Source organism: Homarus americanus, unplaced genomic scaffold, assembly GCF_018991925.1.
Source record: "Homarus americanus isolate GMGI-L3 unplaced genomic scaffold, GMGI_Hamer_2.0 scaffold22250, whole genome shotgun sequence".
NCBI lineage: Eukaryota > Metazoa > Arthropoda > Malacostraca > Decapoda > Nephropidae > Homarus > Homarus americanus.
This window is the reverse complement of record NW_024741189.1, coordinates 10,987,066-11,014,530: the sequence shown is the minus strand read 5'-3', so window position 1 is coordinate 11,014,530 and position 27,465 is coordinate 10,987,066. Positions and strand designations below refer to the sequence as shown.

General features: G+C 38.3%; 1 protein-coding gene and 1 long non-coding RNA gene across 5 annotated transcripts; one reads left to right on the top strand and one right to left on the bottom strand.

Moving 5' to 3' along the window:
* Nucleotides 1-352: 352 nt before the first annotated feature.
* On the bottom strand, nt 353-8,624 carry LOC121875777. Its single transcript, XR_006090666.1, has 3 exons — nt 8,391-8,624; nt 4,801-4,930; nt 353-539 (listed from the first exon to the last, which is right to left on the bottom strand). It is a non-coding gene; the product is annotated as an uncharacterized LOC121875777 (long non-coding RNA).
* A 951-nt stretch (nt 8,625-9,575) lies between these two features.
* LOC121875773 lies at nt 9,576-24,682 on the top strand. Of its 4 annotated transcripts, none has more exons than XM_042380458.1 (7): nt 9,576-9,794; nt 13,449-13,846; nt 15,187-15,264; nt 17,052-18,108; nt 21,833-21,904; nt 23,489-23,661; nt 23,966-24,682. In XM_042380458.1, exons 2-7 carry the CDS (start codon nt 13,478-13,480, stop codon nt 24,419-24,421), a joined length of 2,205 nt encoding a protein of 734 aa, XP_042236392.1. In that variant the 5' UTR covers nt 9,576-9,794; nt 13,449-13,477; the 3' UTR covers nt 24,422-24,682. The 4 variants fall into 4 exon arrangements, with proteins under 4 accessions (XP_042236392.1, XP_042236395.1, XP_042236394.1 ...); XM_042380461.1 differs by having other exon boundaries at nt 9,577-9,794; nt 13,449-13,663; nt 15,190-15,264; XM_042380460.1 differs by having other exon boundaries at nt 9,577-9,794; nt 13,449-13,663.
* The last annotated feature ends 2,783 nt before the right edge of the window (nt 24,683-27,465 follow it).

Sequence of the window (27,465 nt, the reverse complement as noted above, 5' to 3'; positions counted from 1 at the left end):
GTGGTGGTGGTGATGTAGCCATCTGTTATCTGCTGTTGGTGGTGATGTAGCCTTCTGTCATCTGGTGTTGGTGGTGATGGTGTCTGGTGGTGGTGATGTAGCCCTGTCATCTGGTTGTTGGTGGTGATGTAGCCTTCTGTCATCTGGTGTTGGTGGTGATGTAGCCTTCTGCCGGTGGTGATGTCTGTCATCTGGTGTTGGTGGTGATGTAGCCTTCTGTCATCTGGTGTTGGTGGTGATGTAGCCTTCTGTCATCTGGTGTCTGGTGTTGGTGGTGATGTAGCCTTCTGTCATCTGGTGTTGGTGGTGATGTAGCCTTCTGTCATCTGGTGTTGGTGGTGATGTAGCCTTCTGTCATCTGGTGTCGGTGGTGATGTAGCCTTCTGTCATCTGGTGTTGGTGGTGATGTAGCCTTCTGTCATCTGGTGTCGGTGGTGGTGTAGCCTCATTCAACTGATGTTGGTTGTGATGTAGCCTCAGTCATCTGGTGGTGGTGGTGATGTAGCTTCTGTCATCAGTCTGTCCCTTGTTCTTCACTTCTGTAAGGTTAGATGATATATATAGTTATATAGATTTAATGGTAAGTAGATGGGTTCACAGACTTACTAATTGGCAAAGCCATCAGATACTTATTTACAGTAGGGTCCTTTGCTTAGGCACGGTCTCTAATCAGTAATAGTATGTCTACAGGAGAAATAGCGAAAGTTTTCTGATAAATTTAACAAGCATTACATTTTACTTGGACTAACTGAGGTTGGCAGATCACTTCAACAATATAATATTTTGTGGTTAATATAGAACGAGCTTCATCTGTTATGTATTTTTTACCTTTAGCTATGAATTGTTTTACACTATTACTGGTTTTGAAGTAGTTCGGAAACTTGTTTCAGTCTTTTATAGCTGTGAAGAAGAAAGTGTTTTTTGCTTGACTGCAAACACCAGGTACAGTACAGTACTGTGTATCAAAAAATTATGTTCCCTCCCTCTAGTGCCCTGCCGGTTCATATCCCTAATCCTTACAAAATTTGGTGTTAAATAGTCTGGCCACAGTCTGTTGAATATTCTATAAGAGTGATTCAGACTCTATCTGTCACACTTAGCATTTTCAGTGATTGTAAGACTCTGAGACCAATGTGATCTCTGGCATTCATGTCAAGAGTAAACCTCGCTGCCTTGTTTTAAATAAATTTTAATTTGGCTTTTAGCTTCTGTGTTAAGGCAGAGTGTAATGATGATCAGGAATAGTCTAAGTGACTTTGTATGAGTGCCAAGCAAAGGTTGCTATGGGCATCAGCTGAGACATATGGAATTTCTATAAACAAATTGTTAATCCTAACATTAGTTTTACTTATTATATTACCTATAATTTATTCTCCAGATGAAGTAAGTCAAGAGTTAGTCCAAGGCATTTCACTGAGTTTACAGTTGAGATGGGTTCATTCCCACATTGTAGTAAAACTCCCCAAAGTCGGACTCAGTCTGAATTACCGGTGCACATGCCGAGTTGTAATTGGTAGCGTGCCACAACACCAGTCTCTCACCAACTGCCAGATAATATGATGGCATCCAGTCAGTGCTGGATTTAGGAACAAGGTAAGTTAGCTACAGCTTAGGGCCTTACATTAAGAGGGCCCTCTAAATATGTTTGAGATACAGTAAGTAAAAAGATTTGTTATGAATCAAATTGCCCTGGCATAAATACTGTAACTTATTTCATTTGCAGGGCAGATGTTTATAATTTTAAAGTATCATCGGGGAAACCTTATTAATTAGTTTTCAATTCACTCATTCACTGACTCATGTTAGCTGTGTGGCAGTTGATTGCTGCCTAGAAGCAGTAAATTTTGTTGTTGTTGTGTAACAAATATATACTTTCTTCTCAGCCTCTACAAAACCCTGGGCAGTACTCAAATTATTATTGAATCCTGACTCTACAGTACCAAAACATCTTCTGACACTAAACTAGGTGGGAAGCACATGCAAAGGCTACTTCAGCCATAGGCCCATAGGTGAGTTACACAGTAATTCAATTATGTACTGTAATGATGCTTTTAATAATGTCCATACTAATGTACTAATGACAGTGAAGAGGGTGAAACTAGAAGAAAGCTGATATTCTTCCTGAGAAAACTGAGGAACTGGACTGTGTGTTCATGTTCGTTGGTTAGATCATTTCCACAAACCAACAAGACCCTACAGGATCCACAGATTGGCCTTAGCACATGTACAAAGCTTTACACATTGCTCGCTAACTTCTTGAAATAAATCCTAGAATGTAGACTACAAGTGTGTGTGAATAAAAGTGAGTGAGACAAAACAAGTCAGTGATGGTGATGCAGCAAATGATGATGACAGGCTTTCTCCAAGAGACAACTTTTGAGTAAAATCCTTTATTCCCATGATGGATGCCCTTGAAATCAGTGTGAAAAAAAAGACAGTCATATACAGTACAATAATGTTGCAAAAATATCGACATTTTTAGTTGATTTAGAAGAACAGTTGTGTGACAGTGTAAAGTTTCTGATGAAAGACTATCCTGATGATATTGATGTTCACCTTGTTGGGGAAGTAAAGCACTTTCATGTTTATACCAAGAAAAAATATTCTAATAAAGGATATTCATGCGACTAGGACCTCTGTCAAGTCATCTTCCAAGATAAGATTCATTTGGCTTTCCCTAATGTAGAAGCAATATTGTGACTACTTTTCAGTCTAATAGTAACAAACTGCTCAGGAGAAAGGTAGCTGAAAAGGATTAAGAATGAACTTTGGATATCAATGCTGTGAGAAAAGTTCTCTGCATTAAGCATTATGTGAATAGAAAGTGAAAAATTTGTAGCTTATCATTGGATGACTTCATCCATGACTTTGCTCTTGGGAAACTACGAAAGAAATTTTTTAAAATCTTATGTAATGTTCAAACAGAAGAGACAGTGCCAGTTGCATTACTGCTTCCATTTACTAAGGATGAGAATGTTTAATTTCTTTATATAATAGTAGGAGTAACCAGAGAACAGATTATCTCAACTGTTACTCAACTTCAGTGTGACGAATAACTTCTATCACCAAAATTGTCACGTATACTTGGAGTACACTTGACTAACTGTAGACTGGTCACCTGAGACTGGTCCTAGACTGGGTCCTCTTAGGCTATGCTTTGCCAACTATGTAACAATATCTTCTTTGTAACAGTATAACACAGTAATGGGGAGAACATAATATCTCTATCTTTGCCAACTGTGTATCTGTTGGGTGACTGTTACTTGTTGTATAACAACTATTTGTGAAGCTGTCATGTATGTAACAACTTTCCTGAGTTGTCATCACTTGTAACAATCACTTGTGAAACATGTTACCTTATATTCTAGATGCACTAAAATTTAGATCAAAGTTTATTGGGTCTTCAGTAACTTAATCCAATAGGTTCCTTTTGTGTATTTATTATCAAAGATTTCTATATACACTTTCAAAAAGGATTATCACTGTCGCTATGAGTGTTAAATGAGGATGGAGGCTATCTTAAAGTAGCTCTTCTAAAATACGTCCGATTGACGTGAGAGTGGGAGTGATCTTGAGTAGGGACCCTCGAGGGAGAACGGAAATATATCCGACGTCCTCCCTCGAGGAAAGACGGAAGCACATCAACGATGGCACTAAATAATGTCTTCCTCTCATCAGGGTTATCAAACTACTGCCCGCAACGGGTGGCCAGGGAGCTGGATACTTATCCCTTAGCTCAGCACTAAGTGACGTGACTTCCCGTGGACACATCTTATCACGTGCTCTGAACATGAACCTCATAGCTAGTGGAAAGTTACAGGGGGCAATAGTTATACAAGTCTATGTAATTAACCCACATTTATATTAATACTTGTGCCTATAAGATAGGGGATAATACAAGGGTTGATCTGTGCAATGTTTTATGTTAAAAGTCTTTAATTTTATATTTGCTAGTTAGGAAATCATAAATTACAGTATTATATATTGCAAATAAGGCTTTTTCTAAGATGTATATATTATTTAGATTATAAGTTGTTCATTGCATCTTTGCCTTTGTATACTGTACAGCATATGCAAATACATAGTTTTATAAAAAAAAAAATTATTGACCTTTATGTTTGAATGTAATACCTGTACACTCTTTCTCACTATTATATACTTTATTTTTTTATGGTATGGAGCCTCTAAATCTTGACATACCTGTAGCTTAGGGCTTCAGCATGTCTTAATACAGCACTCCATCTAGTACTGATTGTGGTGATTATATAGTTACTACAGTACAGTACAGTACAGCACAGCACAGCACAGTACAGTACAGTACAGTACAGTACACTACACTACAGTACAGTACAGTACACTACAGTACAGTACAGTACAGTACAGTACAGTACAGTAAATTTAAGCTTTGTGTTATTAAGTTTGGTGTAATACTGTACAGTCCTGTACATATTTCTACTTAAATGGTAAGCATGTCAGACTAGCCAAAGTGCAGTGCCTCTCTTCACCCACCAAGGCTCCAGCAATCATATAGGAAAGTAAGTGTCCTGGAGTGTTCAGTTGTTATGAAGCTTTTAAAGGTTAATATCAAATGAAGACAATTTTTTAAAAGGTACTGGATACAGGGAAGTGTACAGATGAGGTGTGTGTGTGTGTGTGTGTAAGATAGGTGTAAATATGGAGGAGAAAGTAGAGATGTCCAATAAATATGTTAAAGAAGAGGTACTGCATGAACCAACCTTCTGGAAAACATGTAACAACACACAAGTGAACATACTGGACGTGGCATGCTATATGTTTTACCTTGATAAGAGATGAGTTTATCTTGGGCCACTGCAGGATGAGTGAAGGAAGTGGGTGAACTTTTGACAGTTTCTCTAATGCATCTTTGTTGGTCGATCCACTCGGTCTACTTCCCAGACCTCACCTTCCTCTGTCACAATAAAAAGTGAGTAAGTAAAATACTGTACAGGCATCCCTCAAGGTACAGAAGCTTGAGTAATGGAAATTCACATAAAAGGAACTAAAAAAAAATATGAAATAATCTTTGAGATACAGAGGAAAAACTTTCATTAGTTACTGGGACACTCCACACTACAGTACTGGTCTTGGTTTGCTCAGATCCCAAGAAGAATCTCCACCCCAACTTATTACACCTAAAGATTAACCACCTTAATGCTATTTGTGGGGATGAGGCTAGGTTAGCATTTGGCGAGTTAATCTTTATGTGAAATAAACTAGGGTGGAGATTCATCAGGTGATCCCGCTATTACAAGGTGCAGTAAACTTGGTGAGGAGGGGGGGGGGGGTAATAGGGACCTTTCAGTCTAATACCCCTACTGTGTTTTCCTTTTAATTTATATACATATTAAAAGTTTTATAAAGTAAGTTTAAAATTTAAAGACCAAAATATTTTGAGCACAGCAAAGTTAACCACAGATCTGTAATGTGCAGTTAAGGGTCCAGGAATTTTGGGTGAATTTTTTAGGACTGCGGTCTAATACTGTACCTTAAATTTCCCATTGAAATACACAGAATGATTTAACATGATTCAACACCACCCACACCTGCTGTGCTGATGGTGAAGTGAAAGAATTAAACATTAAACTTTGAGATGACTATCACAGATTCATATCATTCTTGATGGCAATCTTTTTTTTTAAGAAAAGGTAATACTGTACGAGTATTATAACTAATTAAGATGAAACACTTTCAAATATTATTGGTAAAGGTGGAGGAGACAGTTACTACCAGAAGTAACTTATGGATCTCAACCAAAATTCCTGGCACTGAAAACGAAAATGGAAGCAAGAGTATACAGAACCTATTAGAACCTGACCTAACCTTATCTAACATCCTAACCTGTGGACACTTTCAGCAGACACCAGAAAGAAGTTGGAGGCCTTTTAAAAGTGGTGTTATAGGAGAATGCTAATAAAGGGCTACACTGAGAGAAAAACAAATGAAGAAGTACTAAGATTAGCAAGAACTTTAAGAGAAATACTGTACTTGAAATGTACAGAAAAAAGAAAAATGAGATACTTAGTCATATAATTAGGGATGAGGGAATAATAACAAATATCAATGGGCAAAATTGAGGATAGGAGAGCCAAGGGAGCCAGGGGAAGGCAGAGACTGGGCTGGATGAAATAAATTAAGAACTGGGTTCCCAGAGAGATACATAACCTCAGAGGATTGGTAAAAACAGCCCAAGAACATTTAGAGTGGAGGATTCCTTCAACTCCATATGTTCTCGGGCTGTAGTCGCCAACCCACAGATATGAGGAGAGTACTCTGTATAATTGATCTTTAAATTCTGTCACAACTGCAGTTGAAAATGTATTATTACAAACACAAGCAATTGCTCAAGCACGATATAAATTACTTTGGAAGGAAAATGCGGGGGTTATAAAGGTATTTGCTCCCATATTGGCACCAAGTGACAGTCCTGTAACTATTGTACAGCATAACCTAAAGTTACCATAAATGTCTGTGAATATTTGCTTTCAATTGACTGATTAAATTGCAGTTTAAGACACCATGGCACTTTACGAAAGTTGCTATTACTAGTACCAGATATCAAATTAAGTGCTTTCTGCTTAATATGGCAAGAAGTTCAGGGAACAGAGCCTCCCCAGTTAGGAAGCTAGGTAAGGTTTGGTAGGTTTCTTTGGTTGGTTAGGTCAGGTTCTATTAGGTTCTACTAAATCTAGCCTCTTTTAAAATACTTACTCTCATAATAAGAACATCTGTGGAAAAATGAATGAAATCGAACAACTCCTACTGGTGGTAGTGCTGTTCTTAAAAATTACCCAATTATTTTCATCTTCATAACCTCTTAACACAGGCTGACAATACATGACTCGATTTTTACATTTTTTACTTTTATCCTCTTCGCCACTGATCGGCTCGTTAGCCGCTTAGGTGGTCGGTCATGTCTCTGTTATGCACTGTTGGCAAGTACTGGGCATGCACTGGCTCCTGAATATATCTGAACCTGCTCCAGTGCTGGTCAAGTCTGGTCTTGAAAGAGCTCACACTCAGTGCTGTCATAACACTCTTTGGCCGGTCCAACGAATTACCCAAAAGTACCCAAAAGTATATTAAATCAGGGTAAAATCTTAACGAATATATGCTTTACATCAATAAAACCTGATTAATAATGTTTTCATTGAAATGTAGTCAAAATAATGAAATAATAAACAGCGAAAAACGCTAAATTCCAAAGAGTCACCTATCCAAAATGGAGATATAATGACTGATGTTTCTGTTACTTTGGGGTATTTGACATAGCCGTAGGATTTACTTTTTGTTAGGTTAGGTTAGGTTAGGTTAGCGAAGTGCATCTTGATGGATCTGAGTTATCTCCCTTGCTCACGAACTCTTTGGAATTTAGCGTTCGCCAATACTGAAAGTTTTTTGCTATTTATTATTTCATCTTAAAAATTATTTTTACAAAATTACACTAAAAATATTATTAGACATGTTTTGTGTATGTATAACAGATATTCGTTAAGATTTTACCCTGATTTAATACACTTTTGGGTACTTTTGGGTACTTTTGGGTAATTCGTTGGACCCCTCTTTGGCAGGTTGTTCCAAGAGTTCCCAACTTTACAGTTTTCTGGACTTACGGCTTCTTCAACCTTGAGCTGTGACCCCTTGTGGGGCAAGTTCCAAGTTTAGAAGCTCCAAAAGTTGTTGGTAGCGAAAGGCAGAACGGGGAAGATGACAGAGGAAGGAGCAGGAGGTTAGGAAGGGAAGTGTAGTGGAAGAGATAGAGCCGTGGCTTTACACGACTGCGTTTATTTGGATAGCGCATAGGGCACATATTGGGTTTTGTCTGTGTTGGGTGTGTGATCCTCGATTGAGTAGTGCCCTTTGAGAGATTTATACACCTCAATTAGGTCCCCCCCTTATCCGTCTATAGGTTATGTTAGGTTCGAAACTCATCAAATAACATGGGAAAAACATTTTTAATATCCAAACAAAGACCGGTGCATTAGTGAAAACTGACTAAAGGAAAAGCATAATCAGTGTACAAAACTGTAGCATAACTGCAGTTTCGGACAATATGGATCTCGAGTTGAGCAAAGTGTTTTCCTTTTGTTTAGAGTTTAGACAATTTTAAGACACTTCTTTTATAACGTGTCCCTCGCAAATTACTTAAATATACTGGAATCATCATAGAAGAAAAGTGTCTTAAAATTGTGTAAACAATCGGAAAAACACATTGCTCAACTACTAGGGGTAATGTCCACAACTGCAGTTTTACCAAAACTCTTAAGAAAACTCATAATTACTTAACCACTGACGGTCACCAGCCGTATATTTGCCTTTGCTGCTTTATTAACTTTAGAAAATTAATTACTACAATTAAAATAAGCACACACCTGCATCTGCTGTTTCCCATACACAGGTAACGTGGTACTGTAGTTGAGTATTATTTATAACTGTCAAAGGTAACAGCTTCTCTACAGGTAAATTTGTTTGTTTACTAATATTCTGGTTCCTCAGCGTGCGCAGTTCCTTTACCTTTATCGCATTTTACCCTCTATTAATAAGGCTAAAAACGTGTTTTAATGACCTATATATTATGCTAGAATATTTACAATAATCTAGAATGTATTTAACCTAGTCATACTGTCATGTATAAATAAATATATATATATACAGCTGTGTTAAAACGTTTACGTATTAGGGAACATCTTTCCTTATCTATCTTCGACCTCGGGCTCGACCCCAGGAGGTACTGGAGGGAGGCACGCACACTACCGGCTACCTGCCGCTACACTCACTGATAAAATCACACAGAAAAAAGGAAACAATGGAGCACCTTAGCTTAAATATTATAATACATGAGTAACCAAACCACAACTTGAATTTTTGGTTTTGTGTTTGTTTATTTCAATAAAGTTAAACAATATGAATGTCTTTTAATAGCCAAGAACTCTACTGAAAACAAGGTCATTTAGTCCCCAAATTTATGTAACGGCATGACAGGTGTTTCATCACTTGCGGTAATTTTATGATAATTGTGCAAGAGAAAAGATTTTTGTCTTTTAATTTCTGAACTCATCTAAGATCTTGAGGCAATGGAGTATGCATGTATGCATACGTAAATGAAGATTGATATGTCTAAAATAAATGGAATACGTAAAAAACATCACTCATGATGTCACGAATAGCTTTTGGATGCAGCCAATAGATGGCGCTATTATTGAGGTATCTGGCCACTATGCTCTACAAACATTTCATATATATTTTAGTTGGAGCTTTCCTATCTTCAGTAGAGTATCTTTGCACTGGCCTGCACTTTGGTAGGTGCGCGTGACCTTATATGATGCCTTCCACTAGTTCTTCTTACTCATGCTCTTGTTGTTTTCTCTCTCTCTTATTCTTGCTGTTATTTTATTGTTCTCTTTTTATACTCATTATTCTGTCTCTCATACTCATCCTGTTCTCTTACTTATACTGTTCTCCCTCTTTATTTTTGTGGTTCTCTCGCTGAGATGCTTTCTCACTTAGCTTTTCTTTCTTATTCATGCTTTCTCTCTCTCTCTTACTTATGGTGTTCTCTCACTTATGCTGTTTTTACTCATACACTGTTTTCTTTCTTCTTCTCGCTACTTTCTCTATCTCTTGCTCCTGTTGTGATATACTTATTTGTTCACCCTCATCGCCCTCCAGAGTGCAGGTGACCCTGGCCGCCACACACTATGTGTCAGTGCCAGGACCTGTTGCCAAACACATACACCAGCCTTCTCTGCCATTGAGAGGATCCGGAGACTAGTGAGGTAAGGGTCTTTATATGGAGTAAGAGTAACATTCATGTGACATACCTACTACAGAAAGTGAGAACCCTGTCGGTGTGGAGGAGAAGTATTGGTGGAGGAAGAAAAACCCTTTTAGAATTAAAATTTTCTTGTCATTAGTCACAAATCCTTAACCCTCACCTCATGTTCTTCACTCTTTCTACACAAACTGTGGTTCAAGATGATGCCTTGGAAGGAACCATCTACAGTATGTGGTAAATTAATCTTGGGGCAAATATCCTGAAATTTGTTTCTATCATAAAAATTTTATGATTTTTTTTTTTTTTAATATACCGTATAGCAATTTCTATTTATGTGATGGCAAGGGCAGATTCAGGAGGGGGTCAGGAGCCCTCTCTCTTCAGAAAATTCCAATACTTTTTCTTTAATGCAGGATTGTACTCAGACGTTTTTGTATAATAAAAAGTAATTACTATTGACCTCAAAATATCAAATTCACATGGCCTCAAAATGCTCAGCATGGTACACCACCCACAACTTCTTGGACTCGCTTTTTGACATTCGTGGATCCGTCCCTGGATGAGTCTAGTGTCCTTCAGATTTAACTGTTATTTTATTAATGACAAAAGCACATTAAAGTTCAAATATTACAAGGGTAAATACGATGGGATGAGGGGTATTCACTAGCCTGACTCACTAAGATATAAGAATGGAGACACTATGGTGAATATCATAGCCAGTGAAGTGAACCATTTGATCGATAAATATTGTCATAGCCACTAATGAATAATTCTCCTCTTTCAGCATTGCTTCAACTCCTAAGCCCATTAATCAGACTTATATTCTGGACAGGAAAGGAAAATGTATGTTAAATCCAGGAACCAAGCAAAGTTAAGAGTGCAGAAGGGTCAAGTCAAACCCAAAGATAAAGTTGTGTTTCCAAAACCCAGACCAGAATTAATGCTGTATTAGTTCCTAGATGATAGGGGGTTAGGAGGATAATTTGAGTCTCGCACTGTATTTTGCATATCTTACTTTTTACTTTTTTTTACCTATATCCTCTTCACCACTGATCGGCTCGTTAGCCGTTGGGTGATCGGTCACGTCTCTGTTACGCACTGTTGGCAAGTGCTGGCATGCACCAGCTCCTGAATGTACTTGAACCTGCTCCAGTGTTGGTCAAGTCTGGTGTTGAAAGAGCTCACACTCGGTGCCGTCACAACACTTTCTGGCAGATTGTTCCTACGGTTCACAACTCTCACTCAGAAAAAGTTTGCCCTCACAGTTTTATGGAACTGTGGCGTCTTCAGCCTTGAGCTGTGACCCCTTGTGAGGACGAGCGTCCGCCAGCTCCAAGTAAGGACACTCAACTGAGTAGTTCCCCTCGAGATGCTTACACTGTACACCTCAATTAGGTCGTCCCTTGCCCGTCTGTAGAATAAGCTAGGCAAGTTCAGGCGCTCCAATCTCTCAGGGTAGCTGAGGTGCCAAAGTGCAGGCACCAGCCTGGTGGCCCTCCTTTGAACAGTTCCAATCAACTGAGTTCCTAGTATATCTCGGGGACCAGTACTCCAGACGGGGAAGCACTTCACTCTTGAAGATCGTTACAAGGCACGGACCGTCGAGATATCTGAACGACCTTCTTATAAGACCTAATAATTTATTTGCCTGATTTACCTTCTTCTCGCAATGGCCCGAGAACTTCAGCTCATTGTCAACATACACACCTAGGTCCTTCTCACGTTCAGTCTCAAATAATGCAGTTTCTTCATCCAGTTGGGACATATAATACGCATCCTTACCATTGGTAAGCCCCAGGTGCATCCTCTTACACTTCGTCACATTGAATCTCAGCAGCCATTTCTTCGACCATTCTTGGAGCTCACAGAGATCCTTCTGTAACGCTTCACAGTCCGCTTGGTTCTTGATTTCCCGAAATAACTTGGCGTCATCCACAAACATTTGTGTGGAGGAGTGTGCAGTCAGGCATGTAATTTATGAAACAAACAAAAAACAGCAGACCCAATACACTGCCCTGCGGTACCCTGCTTGTGACAGGTACAGATGATGATTTCGTGCCATTAAACACCACACACTGCTTGCGGTCATGTAGAAAGTCTTCTATCCACGCTAGGACATTTCCTCGAATTCCGTACCCTTTCAGTTTGATTTTCAGCCTTTCGTACAGTCGAAAGCCTTGGCAAAATCTAGGTATATATTGTCTATATTACCACCCTATTCTAAAATATGGGTTCAAATATCCAATACCTTGAGCAATTGTGTTAAGCAGGAGCGCCCCGGCATAAAACCGTGTTGGCAATCCTTTACAGTACAAGGTTGTTTCGTAGTAGATGAAGATACCGGGTGGTCATCAGCTTTATCACCCAGTATATGCACTGTATAGTCTCAGTGATGAAAATTTCCCTGAACTCACTGTAGCTTCTTTCCATTTTGCACTTGTCTAAACAACTTAAGTTTCATATAATGGATGCGACAATACTCCAGTTTATTGATAGAAGGGTGTATATTTCTCAAATTTTCGATGAGAAATAAAAGGAATGCTGGTACAGATTGTTATTAGATCCATTACTCTTGCTGAGGCTATTTCCTCAACAAGGATAAGTCATTGCTTGCCATTTTTAAAGATACAAGTACTGTACTTTTGAAGCTACATCATTAGTAAATGGAACTAAACTGTAACAAACATTAAATCTATGTTATAATAGTTACTTTTTTCTTTAGCTAGCAACCATTATGAAACCACTGGCAGTAACTTTATATCTATATCAACATAAAGCACCTGTTGCTATATTTGATCTTCAGCTGTGACTGTGACCTCTTACTAAAGACTTGGATTTTGTGTGAAGTAATATACTGTACTTTATTATTGATGATACATAATAACGTGAAGTTCCATGTCGCTACACACCATATATTGAAACAAAGAGTTAACTTTGGTCAAGGTAAACATAACAGACACTGTCACCACACACTTAAGACACAACAAAACCACTCCATAATAAGTGTTGAGTCGATCTGTTAAAACTGCCAAAAGACCCCTCAGCTTAGGTTTCACAGTGCAGGATAGTAGATATACTGCCTCCATCAGTTATCTGAGAATTAATACCTAAACTTGGAGTTTTAATTACACCCAACTTCGACCCCGAAGACTGTATCATAAATAGGGTTCAGGAATAAGGCCGAGGTCTTGTTTTGTTTTTAACACGGAAAAATCATCACATGAATAGAAACTGTGGCACCGTAAAAGTGGAAATTTCTATGTATCCTCTGGTAACTTCATAATAATTTTCCCCAAACACCTTTTATTGTCTTTCGAAAGGATGTGTTTCTGAATACTCGCATACATTTCCTTTTTTCTTCACCCATCTCTTCAAAAATTTCCTCCTTTTTTTACACCTCCATTTTTCACGACTTCCTTTGCACCTTCTCTAATTCTTAATGGTTACTTCCCACTTTTCACCTTATTGACCTATCATCCCATTTACCTCTCCTTCTTCTTTACTTCATTTGTCCATTTTGTATTGACAGAGAATGACTTTGAAGTTCACTAAGTACAGTTATGTACGTACAGTAGTATTCCTCTGAAGGTTTTGCTGAAGTTATAAGTATATAGAATAGTTTCTGTAATATTAAAATGTAACTGTTACATGACAGGTCCTGGGAAGTACAGTGCTGAGGAAGACATGTCGAGGGTGTGCTCTACTGTGGTGCTGGTGTTGGTGACCGCCACTACCACTAGTGCCAGTCTGGAGGAGTTCCTGGAATTGTTTTGGGAGGATGCCATGAAAGACGACCTCCCAGATTATCCGAACAACTTCCTGAATACCACTCTGGGAAGTCAGGAGGATGGCCCACCAGAATACCTGAAGGTATTTCTCGGAGATCAGGAGGGTAGCACTGGAGATAATTCTGATTATTTTTTGAGACGCATCATGAGAAATGTGAAAGCCAGCACGACAAGGATGGAAAGGGAAATGGAAGAGAACATCAAAGAAATCTGTAGTTGCTTTAAAACTCCATTCCCCAGCCAGTCCTGCACCCGTACTCTTTTGGTAATTTTACTGTTGTACACCTATTCTTACGTAGGAAATATCTTGATTTTGTTATTAGTATTTTTCTTATGCATTCCATAGTACTGCACTGTAAAGGTGTAATTTAGGCTCACGAGTTTAATAATACAACCTACTGTAGTTTGCTTTCTCCAGGATTGTCACTAAAACTTTTGTGTCTCCTGTATTGTTATGAATATAAATACAGATCCGATGGAGAAACAAGGAAAAAGTACAGTAAAGTGTTTGAAATATTGGGGAAATGGCAAGTAGACCTTGGTCTCCATGCCTTCAGCACTTCCATGACTTGCCAGAAGATATCATTCTACTATGCTTGATATTAGCCACAATAAACCCCTAGCAATGGACACTTCAAGTTTACCAGTACTGTGCAGATACTCAGTAGTTTGGTGATGATGTTGAAAATTTAGCAAAGTGCTAAAGACACAGAGGAAATGGCTCACTTCTCTTTTTCTGGATGAATTCAAATTTGTTTTTTTCTTTAAATCCTCACCAGATTTGCATGTTATACATTAAAAAAAAAAATACTTAAAAAAATCATATAGGTACAGTACTGTACTGTACTGTACAATTTTAAAGTATTAACATTGCACAAGGAGTCCTAACTGGATATGTATGCAAACAAATAATATTAATACTGTAGTAATAATAGTAATTATAATAATTAATTATAATACAGTATTATATATACAGTACTGTACTGTACAGCTTCACACACCTGAAAAAATAAACTTCAAAGAAAGATACCTTTTTTAAGGTTAGCAGAACCTGATATATACTGTACATTTATCTCAAGGAAGTATTATGTAACATTTAGTATCATCTGGAAAAGTACACATAACATGGTACTGCATTAGTAAGAACACATAAGAATGTTACCACGATTATCACTTCGTTACTTAATTATTTTATTTTATTTTTTATGCACAGTATTTATAAGTACTGTGTATATATATATATATATATATATATATATATATATATATATATATATATATATATATATATATATATATATATATATATATATATATATATATATATATATATATATATATATATATTACAGTGGGTTGTATTAAGGTGAAACAGGGGACAGAAACAGTCAGGATCATGTTTTCACAGCAAATATATAATTACTGCAATGGTAATTACTATCTATCTGTGATAATATATGATATACGGTAATGGTTTTGGTAGTAAAAGAGAATAAGAGTATACTGTAAAGTAAATGTTATAAAAATATTATTACTTGGACAATAAATTATGTGTCAGTTTGGAGTGTACTGTGTTGTTTAGCTAATGGTTTAACACTCTCCCAGCAGAGCTTTGGAACTATAATCCTCAATGGCAAATGCATCGGTGGGAACATAAGACGACGTAGGCAACAGAATCAAAGGGTAAGTCCAAGCTGGGTCCTTATGCAAATCCATGTGTAGTAGGTAGTAGGCAGCTACCAAACAGGGAAGTACTATCACCTGGGAAGATATTGGAAGCATAATGTATTGTCTAATGGTAGACCCTGCTGCCATATGGCATCACGAAAATTGTGACCAAGTCCCAGGTTACTTATCTGACTTTCTGCCTCATTTGTACACAATTGAAAGGTTTCAATTGTTTCCCTGACAACACAACATACAATACATATAACGTTTCCCACTACAGTATTGATCTTATTTTTTATCTTTGTATTTATTGATTTATTATTATTATTATCATTATTATCTTATTATATTATTATTATTATTATTATATATTATAATATTTTTAATTTTATTTTTTATTAATTTTTATTAATAATTATTATTATTATTATATTTTTGCCTCCAGGCCCTGATGTGGGTCATTGACCTGAGCCCTAGTGGGCTAATCCCATTTATATAAAAAAAAAGCCAGTGCACCACTTCGACAAAAAATGGTACCAGTATGAGTCCAGCCAGGGTACTAGCATGAGTCCAGTTTGAGAGTCCAACCACTTGACTGGTATGAGTAAGTCTAGTCCACAGGATACTGGTGTAAGCGAGTTCAGCCTGTCAGCCACCAGGACGTGTCCAGCCCGTAGGGTATTGAGGTGACTTTAACAATAATATTGTTTTGTTTTTTAATGGTTGAATTTAAGTTTATCAGCAGCACTTGTATAAGTCCATCAGTAGCACTGGCATAATTCTGTCAGCAGCACTTGTGAAAGTCCATGAGAAGCACTGGCATAAATCTGTCAGCAGCACTTGTGTAAGTCCATCAGCAGCACTTGTGAAAGTCCATCAGAAGCACTGGCATAAGTCTGTCAGCAGCACTTGTGTAAGTCCATCAGCAGCACTTGTGAAAGTCCATCAAAAGCACTGGCATAAGTCTGTCAGCAGCACTTGTGAAAGTCCATCAGCAGCACTGGCATAAGTCTGTCAGCAGCACTTGTGTAAGTCCATCAGCAGCACTTGTGAAAGTCCATCAAAAGCACTGGCATAAGTCTGTCAGCAGCACTTGTGAAAGTCCATCAAAAGCACTGGCATAAGTTTATCAGCAGCACTTGTGAAAGTCCATCAGCAGCACTGACTGGTGTAAGTCCATCAGTAGCACTGACATAAGTCTATCAGCAGCACTGGTGTAAGTCCAGCAGCAGCACTGACTGGTGTAAGTCCATCAGTAGCACTGGCATAAGTTCATCAGCAGCACTGGCATAAGTCTGTCAGCAGCACTAGTGCAAGTCCATTGCCGGCATTGGTAAGTCCAAAATAGCATTATGTAGCCTTAAGTGGTACTAAATGCTCTAGGACACCATCATCATTCAGGTAGAGTATAACACCATAGTAAGTCAGTAACTGTACTTGGGGGATCTCCAACCACACCTTTAGTGTAAGTCGAAAACCAATGAGTCACCTCTAGATAAAGTCAAGTGCCATCATAGGTAGGAGTAAGAACCATATTTCAAAATGAGGACATCGTTTCCATTTTCCTGGTTTCATTCATAATTCTAATATTGATTTACATAAATTTTACAACTTAACTATGAACTGAAAATAAATTCATTTTGCCATTTTTAAAAATTGCACACAATTCATATGCAATTTTCAAAATATTCTTTTTGATTCTTATTGTTACTAACCTGTATATTTTTGTACAGAAATGACTAAGAATGAACATAGGTGATGAATAAAAGGAGCATCAGAATTTTAAGAGTTTGTTTTTACAGAGAGAGGTGGAAAACACACCGCAGTCTTTTGGCAAAGAAGAAGAATGGTGTCAGGGCTTCAACAGGTTCATCTTTGTTTCATCTGGTAGAAAAACCGAGCTGAAAATAAGCAGTGCATCTTCCCTCATAATATGTCATAAAAGCATCAAACCTCATCTGGAGCATCTGACTATCTCAAGTGTACAAGAGATCAAGGTGTCTCCAGAAGCCATTATGCCTCGATCCATCAACCTTATGTTACATTTGACTAACATCAGGCACAAGTTTACATTACTTCAAAATGGGTTCTTAGTAAAAAACAATACCTACAATCAACCCATACCCAATAATAATCTTGAGTTGAATGATGTTCCTTTACCCCCAGTAGAAGTGCAATTGGTCATAGACACAGCAGAAGAAGTTGAATTTAAGACTGGAAGTCTTGTAGCACCACGGTTATCTGTCAGCTTGATTAATGTCAGTCGCATACACATTGATCCTCAAGCAATCATATCATACTCTCATCCACAGGCATCCTCCCTTAAAGTAAACCAAAGTAAGTCCCTCATACTAGAAACTCTCTCTACTAGAATAGGAAACTTTAAAGCTACAGATATAAACCAGATTACATTGAAGGAAAAATCGTTAGCAATGATACCTGATGGAGGTGCAATAAGCCTTGAGTACATTGGAAATGCAATTCTATATGGCAGTGCATTGACCCTGTCTCCTAGTATGTCTCTAACATTAAGGAATGTGAGTATAGCTTCAGCCAGCCGCCGATCCATAATCATTGACAACACAACATTAGGATCTCTTCGTTTTCTTTATTTACAAAATGTTCGTGGTGCTAACTTAGAAAGTGGTGCATTATGTCTTGTGGCTGAAAATGTAATGACTCAGAACTTGGTGCTGGAAACAGAAAACAACACCATTGCCGTGTGCATCCAGGATGAGTCAGTGGAGGGTGAGAGAGAATTGAGGGTGTGGAATGGAGCAATACTGTGCACAGGAAGAAGACACACCAACCTCCTGTGCAATGACCCCCGGTGTGCCTCGTGCCTTCCACAACTTTCAGGTTAGTACTTAGTTATCATCCATAGCTAAGCATGTGTGTGGTGTGTGTGTGTGTTGCTTTCAGTTTTTATTACAGCATGCCTAGCTACAGTCTTGTATCTTCATGTAAAAAAGGAATTGTGGCAGTAGTGTTGAATATAAATATTCATAAAAATGTTGTGTAGTGTTAGGAGTCGCTATTAAAACTTATTGTTTGGTATGTCTTTGTGTATATGTGACCTCATGAATATATAAAAATGCTGCATTAACAGGGATGGGGCAACTGAATGGATACAATGCTCACCTCCTGTCTTAATGAATGCTAGTGTATACCTGGGACACCCCCAGTCTGTCTCGCTGTGAGTAGGTACTGTACCTAACTTCACAGCTGGGGAATTGAAGACAATCCAATGCATTTGTAGTCATACTGCCTCCTAGTGTACTGAAGGCTTAGTCTTGTGTATTGGCTTTACTCTGTAGTGTCTGCACATTTGGGACCCACCTTCATTGTATTAACACTACAGTCAACCCTCACTTTACGCGGTTAATTTAACCCACAGGGTCCCGCGGAAAGTGAGGAACGCGTAAAGTGAATAACATAACATATGGGATTAATTGAAATAGAGTCCGGGCCGACCCCCAAACTCCACTTTTTGACGACACACAACTATGTTGTAGTAAAAATTTTATCTTCACTTTATGATGGTATGAAAAAACAAGTAATATAGAAGAGGTTAGGTTAGGAAAAATAAAGGTTAACATAGGAAAAATAAAGGTTAGGTTAGGAAAACTAAAAGTTAGGTGGAACACTTACGTTAGTAGAAGGGATGGGTCGGCATATGGGGATGGAGGCTGGTTCCGAGGCAGAGGGCAGGCTACTGGCCCTCAGGTGAATCACCATTACTAGGTGCATCACCATCACTGTCACTTACAGTTGTCAGGGCTTCCCTGACAAATCCCTCAAAGTCATCTTCACTGTCACTATCACTGGCTTGGGCTGGCTGTGGTGGGTTGCGGGCGAAGAAATCTGTTATGCTTTGCTGACGGCTGGTGTTGATGTTGTCGTGATACACCTTGATGTAGGGCTCCATAGTCTGCAACAGCTGGGTAGTGAAGATTTCATACCTGTTTGCGTCAGGGTCGTCGGAAAGGAGGAGCTTGGCTTTCTCGATACACTCGATGGCACCCCTAACATTACTATGGGATAAGTGTTGTTCTTCTTGGGATGACGCACCACCTGCCTCTTCACTGACGTCGTCATCATCATGTACCATCTCCTCGGTAGTCACATCAGGTTCCATTATCACCTCCATGATGTCGTCGTTGGTGGTCTCGGAGAAGCCTGGAACTGTAACACTCTGCGCAGCTTCTCTGGCAAGGTCCACTGCTACTGCAACAGTCTGAACCTCACCAGTCACAGATTGACTCCTCCTTTCACCTGGTATTCCAGGCAACACATGTCTCCATGCGTGACGAATTGTAGCAATAGACAGCTGATCCCATGACTCCACCAAGATGTCCACAGCTTTCTTGATGTTAAATACTCTCCAGAATTGTTTGAAGAGTATTTTTTGCTGTGCCAACTGTTGATCCTCATCTTCTTCGCTCTTGCTATCGGTGGTGGTGTCACTCAGGTTACGCAACTCTTCCCTGGTGTTGGTGTAGTCGTTCAGAAGTTTGAATTTTTTCGTAGAGAATGCAGCTTTTACATTACAGATTAACTCTTGGTCCATGGGCTGTAATATAGACGTAGTGTTGGGAGGAAGGAAGACCACTTTAACGTTGGGGTGACGATCTAACAGTAGGGGCGAGTGTCCTGGTGCGTTGTCCAGCAGCAACAAAATCTTGAATGGCACATTCTGTCGCTCACAGAATTTCTTTACATCGGGAACAAAACAGTCATCAAACCAGGAGAGGGACAGTGTAGAGAACATCCACGCCTTACGTGCGGTCAGCCAGTGGACATTTAGCTTGGTCATGTCCATGGTTTTGTAGGCGTGCGGCTTGCGTGCTGTGTGGATCACCGATAACTTGAGCTTACTGGTACCGGAGGCATTGGTGGTAAACAGGACGGTGATGCGTTCCTTCTGCATCTTCCGGCCCCGAATCTTGCTGGCATTCTTTACAACGAAGGACTTGGAAGGTAGCTTTTTCCAGAAAAGACCAGATTCGTCCATGTTAAACACCTGGTCGTCACTGTACTGTCCTTCCTCCATAATCTCACGTAAAAACGGAGGAAATTCCCTAGCCGCAGCACGGTCAGCACTCGCTTCTTCACCACCAATGTTTATATTGGTGATCTTGTTCCGGATCTTAAACCTCTGTAACCACCCAGAGGAAGCATTAAAGGGTTTGGGCTCTGTAATTCCCATCTTTCGTGCCACTGCAATGTACAGTTCATGTGCGTACTCCTTAACAGAGCGCGTGTCGACCGCCATGTTCCGTCGCGCCTGACGCACCAAGTACCTCACAAGTAATTTTTCTGTCTTGAGAAGCACCTGGTTGTGAAAATACTTGATCATAGAAGCACCTGTAGACTTTGTGATCTTCATGTGCTCCTTTATCTTGGCTGCATCCTTCTTTATTGTTCGAATCGTAGATTCATTCACACCATGCTGGTGCGCCAAATCAACCTGCCTTGTTCCTTTCTCCAACTCTTGGATGATGGTATACTTCACCTCGTAGCTTAAGGAACGTCGTGTCTTCTTTGGCTTAGTGCCGCTGGGTCCAGGTAAGGAAAGGTTTCTCTCTGGGGGTGGTGGTCCGGCGGAAGCCATTTTACAGAACAATGGATACACGTTTACACGGTCTGGCGTGGAGGGATGAAACTGGCGCGGCTAGGTCAAGCATCGTCTTTCCTCCCTCCCTACCTCCCCTGGGTGGACACGTCATAATACTTTAAGCCAATTACAGCTAGCAGCAGAGGGGGGTAGGGATGCATGGCCAATCACAGTCCGATACGTCATATGACGTCAGTGATAACGCAACAAAGACACACACTGCGCAACCTTACAGCGCGGCTTGCCCAGGCGGAGGGAGGAGGAGGGAGAGGCAAGAGCACAGGCAGACAGGCAGGTGGGGCGAATCTAAAAATAGCGTCGCGCCGGACACTCTCCGCGTAATGGGGTTCACGCACCGCGTAATGTGAGCACGTTAGGTTCTGGCAGGGCACCGCGTTAACGTGGAAACGCAGAATGTGGGACCGCGTAAAGCGAGGGTTGACTGTACTATATAGCTAATGGATGAGAGGAAGGAAAAGGGATGAAGAAGAATGAAAAAAAAATTTGGTTATGAGGATAAAGGAGGAGAGTTACTGAGCAGTGCAATATGCTCATACAGTTTTTATATTCTACATTAGTTAACAATTCTAATAATGCAGTGTTCCACGAAGATTTAGTCTAATTTACCTGTTGGCATACAAGTTGTCTAGTGTTGGGGGCTAACTGTAAGCCACATTATCCCCTGAAGTACCTGTATCAATCTATTTGTTTAATGTTCTACCCATCATGTCTATTTACTAGACTGGCTTCAATTAAACATTTACAGGGTGTAGCTCTTATGTTAATTTTAAACTACAGTACTATACAATAGTTCAGATTTTATTACGCCATTTGCTCAACTGATTCCCTTAATTATATTTCTATAGAATTAATGTTGACAATTTTGTGCTGTGATACTGAGGAACATGTCATTTTGTATATTATAAACATCAAAGTTTATTCTTATAACTTTTGATGTATGTGCAGCCTCAACAATAGACTTCCCAGCACCCTCATACTCCTCTTCAACCTCGGCAAGTGACTCAAGCTTCACAAAAGGTATAGTACTTGTTTTAAGATGTACGTACACATTTTTCAGTTTTGTACAACATACTGTACTCTTTTGGATGTTGAGTTCCTGAAAGTGATAGGCCAGTGGAGGGAAGTTGAAACAACCAAATACAGGTGTACTGTACTGGAAGTCAGGGATTTGATTCTCTCATGTGTTAAATCTTCCTCAAGACTAAAGATGTGAGAAAGCATTTTAATGGCTCCCTTGAGCTATGGCACAGACAAATGCCACAAGTTGTCTGAAATTCTGCCTTACCTATATGTGTGTTCTTGTGCCCAATTAGCAAAAAGAATTTAGCTTCCAAATCTTTTAAGAATCAATACCCAGGTCTGTGATCAGTAGGATTTCCGATGATGATAAATGTATTGTACGGTAGTGATTTGGTGTGTACTGGGTGTAGGGCAATTCACTCTGGTGTAAGCAAGTGAGACTTGGGCTCAACACAGTAAATTCACTACTAAAATGTAAGAAGTTCAAGTGTCTTTCTCCAAGAAGTGAAGACCTGAAGTAGAATTCTATAAACACCTGAAGTCATTACTCTGTCAAGTGACCATATCTGGAGGTGGCAGATGCCTGCCTCACTAGAAGTCACAGTATAAGGTCGAAGAAGCCACAAGTTAAAAAATTGTCAGCTTAGATCTGCAAACAACAATGGACAGTGAGAATGAGTGTGGTAGCCTTGTAGTATTGCTTACACCCCTCACCCACCAATTCCCGCACACATGGCAGCAGGAAATTTGAAAATTAATTATCTTCCAAATGCAGTTAAGGGGTATTTGATGCAGTTAAAAAGTAGTAATGCATTGGCTTTAATTAATAAAGCATGGTAAAACCCTGGCTCGGATAAACGATCAACGGTAAAGTTATTGTCTACTGTAATGCAATAAAATAACTACAATACCTTAAAAATAATCCGAAAGAATACAGTGTGTGTGAGTGAGTGTGCATGCATGTGTGAGTGAATGAGTGTGTGTAGGTATGTGCACAACATTTGTAAATGAGTGTAAACATTTAAACTAACATTTACCATTGCCATATGGAGAATTCTAGAGCGTTCAACATGTTTTTTGATGCCGTATTTAGGAAGTACAGGTACAGGCATGGGTTGAGCATCTCCTGTGCATATTGTGTGTGAACAGTCCCATTGAAATTCATTAATTTCTAAACAGTGCAGGAAAAATCTCTCGTGTGAATAGTGACTTAGAGCAAAATATGAGAGCTGCAACTAGCCTGCAATGTTTGAAATATTACTGTAGGGTATCATAATTTTTTTGTGAATAAGCGGGATATGTTTTATGAATAATGAATAGCAGTGTTAAGATGTCAATTGAGGATAAGTGGGGTTGTGAAAGGCGAGGCATTCCTGTATTGCACTGTGTTCCAAAAGCATTGTACAGTACTGTACTGGGTTAGGTTGTGATGTTATAATGTTGTCATAATCTTGTACAGTTTATTCATTTTCTATTTTACCACCATTATTGTTTGGGATAAACTTATTTGGACCCAAAAAATGTAATTCTCCCATGAAGATGAAATAATTTATTCTCATACTGTAACTTTCCCTTCAACAGTTGACTCACCTGAGAGCCTTGGAAACCATAATGAAACTGACTCACTCAACTCATCTGTTCCTCATCAAGACATAGGAGGAATGCTTTTGTATCCAGTAATAATTCTTATTATTGTTGCTGGAATTAGTATTTTAACCGTATGCTGCATTTGTAAACTCCGTAAACGTAATCGGGTGAGCCTTTTTGATCAGTTGATATGCATCCTGTATCCCTAAATCATTGTCTGAATCATGACAAGAGCAGTTGTAAATAAGTTAAGAATTTACAGAAGTGACAAAATTATCAACTTTGATAACATGATTAATGCAAATTTTTTTTTGAAAAGTCATGATTTTCAGAACTGTAATTAATAATTTGCCCTAAAATTACAATAATTCATGTAGATAAGAATATTTATAATGCAAGAGCCTTTCAAAAGTCGAAATTTATTATTTTGTTATTCATTAGTACTAAACATAAATTTCCACCCACCACCAGAGTGCAAAGTACGAGCTGCCTCAACCTGTCCCCAGCTGTACTTTCCAGAGGAACATTGTCACTGCTGATACACTTAGCAGAACTGAACAACTAGACATAAATACCATTTCTGCTGAGATATATGTCCCTCTCAGTGAGTCTCAGTTCCATAATAGGCAAGAACTGCCCAGTGATGCATCCATTCCACCAATCAACTTCCATCTGCTCCCTGCCACTGACTACAGACCACCTACTACTACTGATAAAGTGCCTGATGATGAAGACACTTTGGCTGAAACTAATCCTCTTTTTAATGATCCAAATACACATGGTAGTAATGATTATGAACCTAACATCCCCACACCACCACCCAATGGCCACACATTATCTGATTTCCACACATCTTGTGTTGACAGTTATGAGCTGTCTGCTGATGCCTATACATCACATTCTGATGGTGAGAGCCAGCAGATCTGAATGAAGGGGCTTTTTACCTTCAAGGCAAAAATATACCCCAATTCCTTCTAAAGCACCATAACATTTTCTTCTTTCGTTTAGAAATTAGAATTGATGTGCTTCAAAGCTTAATGAATCGTATCCTTCTCAGAGATTGATATGCATTTTTATGGTAATACATAATAAGAGAGCTCAGGCTCTCAATTGGCTCAGCCATGTCAATATTGTTATTATTTTCCACTCTGTATCTGTATTTTTCTGGTGAAATAAAGTTTCAATAAAAAAAATAATAATAATAATTACTGGTATCTACAAATTTATTGATAATTCCCATTATAAAATTGGTTGTACAATCGAAAATTTAAGTACAATTTTCCCTGATAATGATATTAAATTTAATACAGTACAGAAGTGTACTAAGGAAATTTGATAAAATTTACAAATAAGACTATGTATCAACATCCAAAGTGTTATACTGTATATGTCTTATATCTTGTATTTCTCACAAAGGTAATTCAATGCAGATGCACTGCTCTAAATATATACTACAGATTACAAAGCTATTGCACTTAAACACAGAAGCACCATTACACTGATCTATAATACATTACAGTATATTAATTTCATTATTACTTATATTGCAATTTTGACTCAAGATAAATAGGCCTAGAACGACATGGGAGAGGTTGTAAGAAATAATATCGAGTTAAGAGCCTGAAAAAGAGACTCCAAAGAGACTGTGCAACATGGAGAGCAGCCATTAGGTAATCGTGGCCAAACTACACAAGTGTGGAAAATGGCTGTAAATTGTTGATGAAAAGTTCAAAATTGCACAATTTTATTTAAAAAATGTCAAAATGACCAACGAGGCATTGTTTGTGCTACTGTATAATGTTAGAAGAAAATGAGTACCAGTAGCACACTAAAATATTATATTCACTATCTAAACATATGCTGTATGTCCATTGCTATGTAAGGAATGTCATAATACATTACAACACACTTTGATAAATTTTTGACATTAGTGTACAGTGAAGCCTTTCCTGTAGGTCCCCGACTTAGGAACATCTGAAATACGAACGCCCGTCAATACGAACGGGGTTAAACTTGAAATTTATAGTACTGTATTTTATTGAGCCGATGACTTATTTTTTACTTTCATTTATTGTATTTTGTTATTCTATTTCTTCTTTTCTTTTAAATTAAGTGATTTCAGATGTATATATGACCTTAAGCTATGATATAGTGGGATTTTAAATATTGTTCTGTAAGTACGGTATGCACATAACATGTGTTCCGACTTATGTACAAATCCGACTTAAGAACACCCTCAGGAACAGAACCTGCTTGTAACCAGGGGACTACCTGTATTTAATGGATGATATAGGGAGGAAAGTCCATTATATCGAGGGACCGTTAGATGTGAAACCCCCCTTCCGACGGACTATGGAGGTTTCACTGTTCAGTACAGTACTCGGCTGGATACATTTTGTTTACACTATGGATAAAATTATTTTTTTTTAAATATTAGATACCCGGTATATAGGTATAATGCAAAATTTAGCAATACAGTACAGAGTACTGTAAAGTAAAATAATGGTGGAATTAATAGTATCAGTATTGAGTACAGTATTGTCCAAAATCTCTGGTGATAGAGTAATTAAATTGTTTTATTTTTAATAAATGGTTTATTTTACTTATGTAATAAACTTATCTACTTTTTCAACCTATTTTTAGTTTTTTGTTATTTTTACAATAAAATGATATTTTGAATATTGATAGAAAATCAACCTAATAGATGAAAAGAACCTTTAAGCCATTAACAAATGAAGAACTTGCTTTTCAACATAGTTTTGCATTAAAGTTTTAATATGATATGGGTATGTAATGAAACACTGGAAATTTCAACTTATTTTCTTTGCAACAATTCATTAATCTAGCACATAAAAAAAAAAAATTAAATAAAAATAAAACCTCCAGTTTTCTCTTCTGATACACTCCAGCACAAATCCATATTTATTTCCCCAAACAAATGTACATAAGTACTGTATGTGACACTAATACTGTGGATATTATACAGATAACAACCACTAAAAGCTATATAACCATCTCCCTGAAACCTTATAGAAAATACACAATCACACTTCTCTGTTTCCTACAAGTACACAACTGTAACCACAAAACAGAGAACCCACTTACAGGATAATATGGAAGAAATAAATCTCCAATTTCATCATATTCAGGAATAATTACAGTACAGTATTAGCAATAACTTGTTCTCCATATGTCTAATTGGTTCCTAATATATTAATAATAATAATATGTAAGTATGTAAAAACAAGCCCATGAGGAGACAGGTGAGCACAAGGCTGATGTTGGTCATAGCCTGGGTTTGGCTAAATCAACCATTATTACTATTTTCAAGAATACCTTTATAAGCAAGATAAGGCTTCTGCCCAATCCACCACTTCATTTACAGCAACCAACACAACTCATTCAAGGAGGAATTCCCTTGCTACCATATAGGAGCAAGATTGTGTTTGGAGCAACGGCACATAGTGGTAATTTTTATACAAGATCCGACCTATGCACTATTGAATATGGTATGTAATTTGTTTTTATTATGTTCGCTATGACTAAAAAGTACTAATTTTAATTGAATAATATTTTAGCACATTTACCATGTGTGTAGTATCATTATTAGTGCTATTATTCATGCCTTATGAAGCACCCATATATCACTAGTAAGTAAGCAATAGTGCTGTCTCATTCAAATCATTAATGTAATCATGTTATACATGTACAGAACTGACCTTTTAAGGAGTTGTTTATTATGGCACTTCATTTTCTGGTATTGATAAATATTTTCCAGAACCATTTTTGTCTCGACAAAAGGCATGTTACATTTGTATAGAACACAATTGAACTGGGCCTTAAAGAGAACCAGGCCTCATGGAGATCCTGGCCTTGTGGAGATCCTGGCCTTGTGGAGATCCTGGCCTTGTGGAGACCCCTGCCTTGTGGAGATCCTGGCCTTGTGGAGATCCTGGCCTTGTGGAGATCCT